This window comes from Palaemon carinicauda, chromosome 40 (assembly GCF_036898095.1).
Source record: "Palaemon carinicauda isolate YSFRI2023 chromosome 40, ASM3689809v2, whole genome shotgun sequence".
NCBI classification, from domain to species: Eukaryota; Metazoa; Arthropoda; class Malacostraca; order Decapoda; family Palaemonidae; genus Palaemon; species Palaemon carinicauda.
In genome coordinates this window covers 21,539,338-21,551,989 of record NC_090764.1, presented here as the reverse complement: position 1 = coordinate 21,551,989, position 12,652 = coordinate 21,539,338, and the positions used below count along the sequence as shown (strand labels likewise).

Genomic DNA, 12,652 nt, shown 5'->3' with positions numbered 1-12,652 from the left:
TCTAAGCCTCTGTGCCGAAAGACCGAAGCCAACATGCTCCTGTAGCCCTTGATCGTGGTAGCTGAAAGGGAGCAAACTTTTCTCAGGTGTAAGAGAAAATCAGCGATTTGGGCTACAGAGGTACTGGACGAGGACACAGATGCTGACTTGCACCAGTCTCGGAAGACTTCCCACTTCGACTGGTATACTCTAATGGTAGAAGCTCTCCTCGCTCTTGCAATCGCACTGGCTGCCTCCTTCGAAAAGCCTCGAGCTCTAGAGTCTTTCGATAGTCTGAAGGCAGTCAGACGAAGAGCGGGGAGGCTTTGGTGTACATTCTTTACGTGGGGCTGACGTAACAGATCTACCCTTAGAGGAAGACTCCTTGGAAAGTCTACCAGCCATCGAAGTACCTCGGTGAACCATTCTCTCGCGGGCCAGAGGGGAGCAACCAACGTCAACCTTGTCCCTTCGTGAGAGGCGAACTTCTGCAGTACCTTGTTGACAATCTTGAATGGTGGGAATGCATATAGGTCCAGATGAGACCAATCTAGAAGAAATGCATCTATGTGTATTGCTGCTGGGTCTGGGACTGGAGAGCAATAGATTGGAAGTCTCTTGGTCATCGAGGTTGCAAAGAGGTCTATGGTGGGTTGACCCCAAGTCGCCCAAAGACTCTTGCACACGTCCTTGTGGAGGGTCCATTCCGTAGGAATTACCTGACCCCTCCGACTGAGGCAGTCTGCTAAGACGTTCAAGTCGCCCTGGATAAACCTCGTTAACAGGGAGATGCCTCGATCTCTTGACCAAATGAGCAGGTCCCTTGCAATCTCGTACAGCGTCAGGGAGTGGGTGCCTCCTTGCTTGGAAATGTATGCCAAGGCTGTGGTATTGTCGGAGTTGATCTCTACCACTTTGTTTCGAAGGAGACTCTCGAAGTTCATCAAGGCCAGGTGGACTGCCAAAAGCTCCTTGCCGTTGATGTGCATGCTCCTCTGACTTGAGGTCCACAGACCTGAGCATTCCCGACCGTCCAGGGTCGCACCCCAACCCAAATCCGACGCGTCTGAGAATAGTACGTGGTTTGGGTTCTGAACTGCTAGGGAAAGTCCCTCTCTCAGACTGATATTGTCGTTCCACCAATTCAGGCATGCCTTTACTGGTTCGGAGACCGGGATTGAGACCGTCTCTAGTGTCTTGTCCTTTTTCCAGTGAAAGGCTAGATGGAACTGGAGAGGTCGAAGGTGTAGCCTTCCTAGCGAGACAAACTGCTCCAGGGATGATAGAGTTCCTACTAGACTCATCCAATTCCTGACTGAACACCGTTCTCTCTTCAACATCAGTTGGACTTTGAGCAGGGCTTGCTCTATTCGGGTGGCAGACGGAAAAGCCCGAAAAACTGGACTGCGAATCTCCATCCCTAAATACAGTATAGTTTGGGATGGAATCAGCTGGGACTTTTCTAGGTTGACCAAAAGTCCCAATTCCTTGGTCAGATCCAATGTCCAATGAAGATCCTGCAGACAGCGATGACTGGACGAGGCTCTGAGAAGCCAGTCGTCCAAGTACAGGGAGGCTCGGATTCCCGATAAATGGAGGAATTTTGCTACATTCCTCATGAGCCTCGTAAACACGAGAGGAGCAGGACTTAGGCCAAAGCACAGGGCCCGAAACTGGTATACCACATTGTTGAAAACAAACCTCAGAAACGGTTGGGAATCTGGGTGTATGGGGATGTGGAAGCACGCGTCTCTTAGGTCGAGAGAGACCATCCAGTCTCCCTTTCTGACCGCTGCTAAGACTGATTTCGTGGTCTCCATGGTGAACTTTGTCTTCGTAACAAAGACGTTGAGTGCACTGACGTCTAGCACCGGTCTCCAACCTCCTGTCTTCTTCGGTACTAGGAAGAGACGGTTGTAAAACCCCGGTGATTGAAGGTCCGAGACTTTCACCACCGCTCCCTTCTCTAGCAATAGAGACACTTCTAGGTTCATGGCTTGTCTCTTTGACTCCTCTCGGTACCTGGGAGAGAGGTCGATGGGGGAAGTCGCTAGAGGAGGTTTGCGTACAAATGGAATTGTACCCCTCTCTGAGCAACCTCACAGATTGTTGGTCTGCGCCCCTCTTCTCCCAGGCCTGCCAGAAGTTCTTCAATCTGGCTCCTACTGCTGTCTGAGGCTGCGGGCAGTCAGACTCTACCACGTGAGGACTTGGCTCCTCTCTTCTTTCCTCTCTTTCCCTCGGCACGAGTACTTCCCCTGCTGGGAGCTCTGCCACGAAAGGGCGGAATAAATCTGGACGCCGGAGTGTCTATCCTAGGTCTAGCAGAAAAGGATGTAGAAGGAGTCCCTTTGCGAGCAGAGGACGCCACCAAGTCATGGGTGTCCTTCTGCACGAGTGAAGAAGCTATGTCCTTAACCAATTGTTGCGGGAACAAAAACTTTGATAAGGGAGCAAAGAGCAGTTCAGATCTCTGACAGGGAGTAACTCCTGCCGAAAGAAAAGAGCAAAGGGACTCTCGCTTCTTTAAGACTCCCGACGTAAAAGATGAGGAGAGCTCATTGGAACCATCGCGGATGGCTTTATCCATACAGGACATAATCAGTAAGGAGACATCTCTATCAGCCGATGAGATTTTCCTACTTAAGGCTCCCAAAGACCAGTCAAGGAAGTTGAAAACTTCAAAGGCTCTATAAATGCCTTTCAGCAGATGGTCAAGGTCCGAGGAGGACCAACTAATCTTCGAGCGTCTCATGGCTAGGCAGCGGGGAGAGTCTACAAGGCTTGAGAAGTCACCCTGGGCAGAGGCAGGGACTCCCAAGCCAAGAACTTCTCCCGTGGCATACCAGACGCTCGATCTAGACGAGAGTTTCGACGGAGGGAAGGCAAATGCCGTCTTCCCCAAACTCCTCTTGGTTTCCAACCAGTCGCCTAAAAGCCGTAAAGCTCTCTTGGAAGAGCGAGAGAGCACAAGTTTTGTAAAGGCTGGCATGTTAGCAGGTAAGCCTAGAGCAAACTCAGACGGTGGCGAGCGAGGAGCAACAGCGACAAAGTGATCGGGAAACAACTCCTTAAAAATTAACATGACTTTCTTAAAGTCCATTGATGGAGGAACTGATCTAGGTTCGTCTATATCCGAAGGATGATCATCATGCTGAGGGTCAGCAACGTCCTCATCTGAAGGATCCTCCTGACAACTGCTGAGTAACAAGCAAAGGGGTTGGCAATGCTTGACACGCAGAGTCCACACGCACTGGTGCATTAGTAGCAGTCCAGGACGCAACGTCATGTAACTGCTTAACAGTCTGTGAACTGTCAACAACAACAGGAGCGGGAGGACGCTCGACGTCAACTCGAGACTGTTTTGACTGCCTAGTCTGAGCAGTCAAAACAACTCTAGACTGCGGTGGTTGACGCTCAGCGCCAAAACAAGTCAACTCCGATGGTTGGCGAACGCCCTGAACGTCAACAGGAGCATTAGGAAGTGGCCTAACGTCCAAATGCGGCTGAAAGTCAACACGTGACCGCATCGAGTGAGGCTCTACATAGCGTGACTGACGTGACTTAGCTACGCCAACGTCAACAGGACGAGCAAAGGTTCGTTTGGGCGGCTGAAGGCCAGGATCTCGATGAGATAAACGGCGAGGATCAACGTGAACCTTATCGGCAGAATAGTCTTCCATAAGGGAGGCGAGTTTAGACTGCATGTCTTGCAGTATAACCCATTTAGGATCAACGGGAATGGGTGCGGTAAACGACGGGGTTAACGTCTGAGACGGCACAACCTTGCCTACAGCAAGACTCTCTAAGCCTGTGTAACGTTGTTGCTTAGGCGGCGAGCAGTCATCCGATGACTGCAACGGGTCAGAACTGTCCCAATGACTGCATCCAGGACGCTGGACCTGTCCTGAAGGGACCGACTTTCGCTTAAAGGGCCTAGAAACCTTGCTCCATGGTTTCTTATGCGAAAAGCCTTCGGATGACGAGGAGAAAATGGGCTCTCTCGTCTTATGGTAGGGGCGATCTTGGTGAGACACGCCTGATACCATAGAGGGAACGTCTGCTCGCTGATCAAGGCCTCTCGAACCCATAAGTCGTACGACATTACTTCTCCCCTGGGCTTGGGAGCTTACAAGAGGTCTCGGACTAGGTGAACGACAGGCACGAACAGACGAACCCTCGGTCGCAACACTGTTTACAACACTTTGCGCACTAATCACTTTCCCACTATTTTCCGCTGTGGCACTCTGACACTTAAGCTCTCTAACGTCAGCCATGAGTTGATTACGATCAGTTGCTAACGCTTCAACTCTTTCACCCAAGGCATGAATTGCACGTAACATGTCTTGCATTGATGGTTCCTGAGTGCCAGAAGGGGGGTTAGGTACAACCACTACAGGGGAAGGATTAGGATCAGGGGCATGTGGAGAGGAAAAATCTACTGACCTAGAGGAACTCCTCCTTACCCTATCTCTCTCTAGCTTACGAGAATACTTGTCGTATTCGAGCCAATCGAATTCCGAAAGGCCCACGCATTCCTCACACCGATCTCCTAATTGACAGGTTTTACCCCGACAATTAGAACACACAGTATGTGGGTCGAGAGAGGCCTTTGGAAGACGCCTATTACATTCCCTAGCATTACACTTACGAAATCTAGGGGCTTGTGAAGCGTCAGCCATTTTGAATTAGTCAAAGAAAGTCAAAAAAACAATCCAAGTCATCAACAATTAAATCTGTCCAATAAAGAGTTCAAGAGTTTAAGTTGAGGAAAAACACCTGCACTGCGAAAGCTCAAACCAAAATGAAGTACTTCACCAAATATGTTGAGAAAACTCCAGGTTATACAGCGAGTATTGATACGTCTTGTCGTCAAGGTCGACAGAGAAGAATTGAAGGCTTGTTTACATGCATGTGTGGTATCTGGCCGACAGTTGGCGCTGGTGGGCACACCCGCAACCTTCATAGCGATCGCTCGCGAGTTTTTGTGTGTTTTCTGTCGAGCCGTTGAGCAGCAGCTATTATATATTCACCGGCTAAGTTAAATATTTAAAACTGCTATTTAAATTTTTTTTTTGCATATTTTGATAACTTTATGAGAAACTTCAGGCATTTTCCAAAAGAATGAGACCAACGTGACCTCTCTATGACGAAAATTAGGGCTGTTAGAGCAATTTAAAAAGTATATATTGCAAAATGTGCTTGAAAAATAAAAATGCCTGGGGGTTAAGGGTTGGAAAGTTCCAAATAGCCTGGGGGTAAAAGGGTTAAGATGCTAATGTTATGAGCCTTTTTTGAAGATTTAATTCTTAAATGTCTATTTCATTATACTACTTACGACAGACTACAAATTCAGTTGTTCTTCAATTGCTTTTGCAGCGTGTAACTTTCCCTACTAAACAATCATTTAGTGCTATTATGATGCTAACTTGCATCTATAATTGAAAACAGTCACTGAATTAGAATCATAATAACTTGAAATCAATCCTGATTACTGTATCCTCTTCTTTCACTATAAGTGCTTACCATACTTTTCATAGTTTTGTATTTCCTATCTATTTCTCTTAGAAACTCAAGAAGCATAGATCAACGTAGAGAGATCTGGTTTATGATCTTAATCTATCTTTATACTCACCTGTACATACAATATGAATATCAGGAGAGTATAAAAATAATGCTTTTTCTCATTAAAAATTTTAATTATGAAAATTGATGTACATATTGCGTAAATTAGAACATTAGGCAGGTATAAGAATAATAAATTTTATCAAATCTTTTTTCACCCCTCAAGTCATAAATCATAACTAATATTATTGCTAAGCTACAATTGTAGTTGGAAAAGCAGAATGCTATAAGACTAATTGAAATAAGCCTAGTAAGGAAAGCAAATAATGAAATAAACTATATATGAGAAATAATATAAAAAAGGAATATTTCAAGATCAGTAACAATGTTAATAATCAGTTATAAAAAAAATTATGAAACAAGATAAATGAACTAACCTTATGATATATGGCAAAAAGCTCCATGTAATAATAAATAGAATCCGAGATGGCATTCATGAGCTTGATAATTGAAGGTTTCTCAGAGTGTTTGGCTGATATAACAGCAGGCCACAACATATTGAGAGACTCCCAGTCTCTCCGAACCATCAAGGACTTGTTTTGCTTGCCCAAAAGAACATACAAACTTCCTGAAATCATCAAATTAATCAGGCACATCAGAAACATCAAGTATCAAACTATGACCCTGATAAACTTGTTGAAATAACATTTCAATAATTGCAAACCGTCAAGGTCAAGTATTACCTTTAAGCCATTTACAGTATATCAATAACATTAGAAATTGAGATCAAATATTGTTTTCCATCCTGTTTTTATCAAACATCCAGTGATAAATATTTTGAATACACTATTTCACAAATTACAACAGGCAGAGACAGACACAAGTTTATAATATTTATTGGATTTTTTTTTTCATTATTTTTGAAGAACGCAATTTTAATTTTCCTCTACTTTTATGACTTTTCCAAACATTAAAAGCTGGTGATGAAATCAAATGCATTTTAAAAACGAAACAATGAGCAGGAGAGACAAAGGATATGTCATTGCATAGACACAACATAAACAGATGCACACACAAGAGCGGTGACATCATGTGCAAGTAAAAATCTTGCACAGCCAAAGAGGGGCTTGCAACTCGCGATTCACAAAGTAAATACATGGCTCTAAGTAGGTCTGTCATCAATTCAGACAATGAAAACGAGGTTTAGTCTTGAAGGAATGTTACCATAAGTCATTTCCTATTACTTAATAAATTGCACCCTCTTGTATGAAGCAGTATTGACTTTGAAAGATGAATTCTTGGACAAAGCATAAGAATTGGTACACTAAAAATGCAACGCTAGTTGGGAGCAAAGATTTATTTTTGAAATAAAAGCTTTAAAAAAAAAACATGACGAAGACTAGAGTCGCAGCTAGAATACGGTGAAAAGCACAGATTACAAACCAGGAACTGGCTGGGAGATGTCGCATTCAAATATCGAGAGGATTTGCAGATATGATAATAAGGCATAAAGACCTGATAAGAATTCAGGCAGGAAAAGAACAGGACAGAGGAGAATAAACATTATCATTATTATTACTAGCCAAGCTACAACACTAGTTGGAAGAGCAAGATGCTGTAAGCCCAAGGGCTCCAACAGGGAAAATAGACCTGTGAGGAAAGAAAACAAACAAACGACATGAGAAACAACGAACAACCAAAATAAAAAAATGTTATTTTTATTAGTAAAATAAATTTTTGAATATACTTACACGATAATCATGTAGCTGTCAACTCCGTTGCCCGACAGAATTCTATGGAGGGATACGCCAGCTATCACAATACTAGAAGGGGGTGTACTCACCAGCGCCACCTGTGGCCAGGTACTATAGTACTTCTTGTTGACACCTCCTCAATTTTTCCTCGGTCCACTGGTTCTCTATGGGGAGGAAGGGAGGGTCGATTAAATCATGATTATCGGGTAAGTATATTCAAAAATTTATTTTACTAATAAAAATAACATTTTCCAATATTAAACTTACCCGATAATCATGTAGCTGATTCACACCCAGGGGGGTGGGTGAAAAACCAGTGTACAAGACTAAAGGATAGCTAAGTATCCCGTATTTCATATAATCAGTTATCCACAATAACAATGAAATAATAAGTACCTGGTAAGGAAGTCGACTTGAACCGTTACTCTGCCTTTAATAAGATCGTCTTCCTTACTGAGCGCAGCGTTCCTCTTGGGAGGCTGAATCAACTCAAAGGTGCTAAAGTATACAGGGCTGCAACCCATACTAAAGGACCTCATCACAACCTTTAACCTCGGCGCTTCTCAAGAAAGAATTGACCACCCGCCAAATCAACAAGGATGTGGAAGGCTTCTTAGCCGACCGTACAACCCATAAAAAGTATTCAAGAGAAAGGTTAAAAGGTTATGGGATTATGGGAATGTAGTGGCTGAGCCCTCGCCTACTACTGCATTCGTTGTTACGAATGGTCCCAGGGTGTAGCAGTACTCGTAAAGAGACTGGACATCTTTGAGATAGAATGATGCGAACACTGACTTGCTTCTCCAATAGGTTGCATCCATAACACTCTGCAGAGAATGGCTCTGTTAGAAGGCCACTGAAGTAGCCACAGCTCCCACTTCATGTGTCCTTACCTTCAGCAAAGCAAGGTCTTCTTCCTTCAGATGAGAATGTGTTTCTCTAATCAGAAGCCTGAATAGTAAGAAACTGAGTTCTTAGAACTTGGAAAAGAAGGTTTCTTGATAGCACACTATAAGGCTTCTGATTGTCCTTGTAAAGGTTAAGACCTTTTTAGATAGTACCTAAGAGCTCTAACTGGGCAAAGTACTCTCTTCAGATCATTCCCCACCAAGTTGGACAGGCTTGGGATCTCGAACGACTTAGGCCAAGGACGTGAAGGAAGCTCGTTTAGCAAAAACCGAGCTGCAAGGAACATGTAGCCGTTTCAGATGTGAAAACAATGATCATGCTGAAGGAGTGGATCTCACTTACTCTTTTAGCTGTTGTCAAGCACACGAGGAAAAGAGTTTTTAATGTGAGGTCCTAAAAAGAGGCTGATTGGAGAGGTTCAAATCTTGATGACATAAGGAACCTTAGGACCACGTCTAGATTCCAGCCTGGAGTGGACAACCGACGTTCCTTTGAGGTCTCAAAAGACCTAGGGAGGTCCTGTAGATCTTTGTTGGTGGAAAGATCCAAGCCTCTGTGGCGGAAAACCGCTGCCAACATACTTCTGTAACCCTTGATCGTAGGAGCTGAAAGGGATCTTACTTTCCTAAGATATAACAGGAAGTCAGCAATCTGGGTTACAGTGGTACTGGTTGAGGAAACTGCATTGGTCTTGTACCAGCTACGGAAGACTTCCCCTTGAGACTGATAGATTCTGAGAGTGGATGTTCTCCTTGCTTTGGCAATCGCTCTGGCTGCCTCCTTCGAAAAGCCCCTAGCTCTTGAGAGTCTTTCGAAAGTCTGAAGGCAGTCAGACGAAGAGCGTGGAGGATTGTGTGTACCTTCTTTACGTGAGGTAGACTTAGAAGGTTCACTCCTAGAGGAAGAGTCCTGGGAATGTCGACCAGCCATTGCAGTACCTCTAAGAACCATTCTCTCGCGGGCCAGAGCGGAGCCAACCAACGTCAGCCGTGTCCCTTTGTGAGAGGAGAACTTCTGAAGTACCCTGTTGACAATCTTGAACGGCGGGAATGCATACAGGTCGAGATGGAACCAATCCAGCAGAAAAGCATCCACGTGAACTGCTGCTGGGTCTGGAATCGGAGAACAATACAACAGGAGTCTCTAGGTTATCGAGGTAGTGAACAGATCTATGGTTGGCTGACCCCACAGGGCCCAAAGTCTGCTGCAAATATTCTTGAGAAGGGTCCACTCTGTGGGGATGACCTGACCCTTCCGTCTGAGGTGATCTGCCATGACATTCATACCGCCCTGAATGAACCTCGTTACCAGTTAGCTTTCGATCTTTAGACCAGATGAGTAGGTCCCTTGCGATCTAGAACAACTTCCACGAAAGAGTCCCTCCCTGCTTGAAGATGTAAGCCAGGGCTGTGGTGTTGTCAGAGTCCACCTCCACCACTTTGTTAAGCTGGAGGGACTTGAAGTTTATCAAGGCCAGAATAACCGCCAACAACTCCTTGCAATTGATGTGAAGTGTCCTTTGCTCCTGATTCCATGTTCCCGAGCATTCTTGTCCGTCCAAAGTCGCACCCCAGCCCGTGTCTGATGCGTCCGAGAGGAGACGGCGGTCGTGTTTCTGAACAGCCAAATAGACTTCCTTGAGAAGAAAGCTGTTCTTACACCACGCGAGAGAAGACCTCCTCTCTTCGGAAACAGGAACTGAGACCGTCTCTAGCGTCATGTCCTTTATCCAGTGAGCAACTAGATGATACTGAAGGGGGGGGAGGTGGAGTCTCCCTAACACGATGAACAGGGCCAGCGATGAAAGTGTCCCTGTTAGACTCATCCACTACCTGACTGAGCATCGGTTCCTTCTCAGCATGCTCTGGATGCATTCTAGGGCTTGGAAGATCCTTGGGGCCGACGGAAAAGTCCGAAAAGCTCGACTCTGAAGATCCATACCCAAGGAGACAATGGTCTGGGATGGGACGAGCTGAGACTCCTCAAAATTGACCAGGAGGCCCAGTTCCTTGGTCAGATCCATAGTCCATTTGAAAATCTCCAGACAGCGACGACTTGTGGGAGCTCTTAAAAGCTAGTCGTCTGACGGAGCCGGACACAAGATCATGGTACTGCTGCACAGTCTGTGAACTGTCAATCATGGGCAAGCGAGGAAGTACAGTGACAACCCGAATCTGTCTAGACTGTCTGGTTCGTACAGACAACTCCTTATCGGGTTGCTGAGGTTGCCGCACTGCGTCACAACAAGTCACTTCTGTTGGTTGTTGAACGTCTTCCCCGTGACACATTGACTCCGTAAACAAAAAATCCTCTAACAAGGACTAAGCTTGGACTGCATGTCTTGCAACACAGCTCAAGGTCTATGGGAGCAGGTGTGGTAACAGACGGGATTAGCGTCTGAAGTGGAACCATTACCTTCCCTGGAAGCATGTTATGCTTAAATAAAAGTCCATAAGAGGCTATGCAGCTAAAGGCTCCCTCCAAATGACAGAGTCCTCAAGGGAATATCAGAAGGAGGGAGAAAAGAACTTTCTCATCTACAGGGACCATATCCTAGAAAAGCTAAGTTCTCTCAGTGAGGGTTCACTGGTGCAAAAGCAGCAGACTAGAAGGCAACGTTATGAAACTGCTTGACAGTCTAGTGAGTTGGCAACAACCAAAGATGTGTGACTGAGAAGCATGCGGTAAGGTATGCAGAGCATGTTGTATGCAGAGTATGCTGTATGCAGAGCATGCTGTATGTAGAGCATGTTGTATGCAGAGCATGCTGAATGCAGAGCATGCTGTATGCAGAGCATGTTGTATGCAGAGCATGCTGAATGCAGAGCATGCTGTATGCAGAGCATGTTGTATGCAGAGCATGCTGTATGCAGAGCATGCTGTATGTAGAGCATGTTGTATGCAGAGCATGCTGAATGCAGAGCATGCTGTATGCAGAGCATGTAGTATGCAGAGCATGCTGTAAGCAGAGCATGCTGTATGTAGAGCATGCTGTAAGGTAAGCAGAGCGTGTGCATGGCGTTTAACATTTCTCAGAAATTCCATGACCAGTGCTAGAGTGCTTTATGCATGCTTGCATGGGGTTTAAATATCAACATAATATTTACCTTACATTCATAACTCATGATTCATATTTTTTGCCATATTCTGCGATATTGTTAAAAATATATTGCAAGGAATACAAATATATTTTTATAAGTAATACAAATAACCTCCATTATCATAAGGTTTGAAAATGGAGGTAAGGTATGCTGAACAGCAGAGTCAGAACGAGCTGGAACAACAATAGTTGTGGTTTCCTCTTCAAGACTCTGTGAGGGAACACCTGAGGCTCAGTCTGCAAAGGCTGATCAAAGGAAGTAGCAGAAGGTAGGCGCATGGGTGGAGGAGGCTGACTCCTGGCATTAGTGGCTGAACCCAAGGGTTGCGCTTGCTGAGCGGTTGGCGGAAGCGGAGTAGCAAGTTCCTGTTCCTGTGGTGTGAGCGGAGCGCGATGAGGGAGAGGCTGCGCAGAACAAGGTAAATGTCTCGCAAGCTGAGGCTCCTGAGGCGCAAGGCTAAGGTGTAGTGGTGCTTGCCTTGTGGAGGGTTGAGCTCGCTGCAGCGAGAGCTGAGGAGACTGACTCAAGGACGGGAGAGGTTGTTGTACCTCAACCGAGTGTTGCATCACTGGTGGAGCAGCAAGTGGAGGCGGAGGAAGAGAGGTATAATCCTCCTGGTCCCATTGTAAAGGTTGCCTTAAAGAAGGCGGAGGCTGAACACCACTGGGAACAGCAAACTCAGAACGTGGCTCAACATCGTACGCCTGGCAGGTGGTACTGCGATCAGGCGGAGCGAGCGCAGGCGGAGGGAGTGTAGGCGGAGGCGGAGGCGCAACACTCTCAGCCCGACACTCACGCATCAAGACCGAAAGTTGTGACTGCATGGACTGCAGTAGAGTCAACTTGGGGTCGGCAGACACTAAGGTCTGCTGAGGTAAAGCCTTAACAGCAGGAGATCTGTTGCGGCAGAACCTTACTCCTCTTAGGCGGAGTACATTCAACTGATGACTGAGGAGAGTCAGAGCTAACCCAATGACTGCATCCGGGTTGTTGAACTCTAACTTCGTACGTCTGGCATAGGTCTGGACTTTACGTTTAAGAGGTCTTGAGACCTGAGACCAGCTTTTTCTCCCCTAAATTTCTTCTGCAGACGAGCAAAATAAGGGCTCAATCGTCTGCGGGTGGGAGTGACGGTCTCGGTAAGACACGCCCACAACCACCGAGGATACTTCTGTGCGCCGATCAAGGCCTGCTGAACCCTTATGCCCTTCGACATTGCTTCTCCCCTGGGCTTGGGAGCTTGCAAGAGGTCCCGGACTGGGAGGACGACTGGCGCGCACAGAAGTACCCTCACGCACAACACTGACACACTTTGCGCTAATCACTTATCACTTTGATTTTCTG

At 45.9% G+C, this 12,652-nt stretch overlaps 1 protein-coding gene across 2 annotated transcripts in view; it reads right to left on the bottom strand.

Moving 5' to 3' along the window:
* LOC137631596 (proteasome activator complex subunit 4-like) overlaps positions 1-12,652 on the bottom strand; it is a 103,822-nt gene that overhangs the window by 30,074 nt on the left and 61,096 nt on the right. For both annotated transcript variants that reach the window (XM_068363464.1, XM_068363463.1), the window contains one exon: positions 5,982-6,172. In XM_068363464.1, the coding sequence (XP_068219565.1) occupies positions 5,982-6,172 (191 nt within the window). The remainder of the gene's footprint in view (positions 1-5,981; positions 6,173-12,652) is intronic.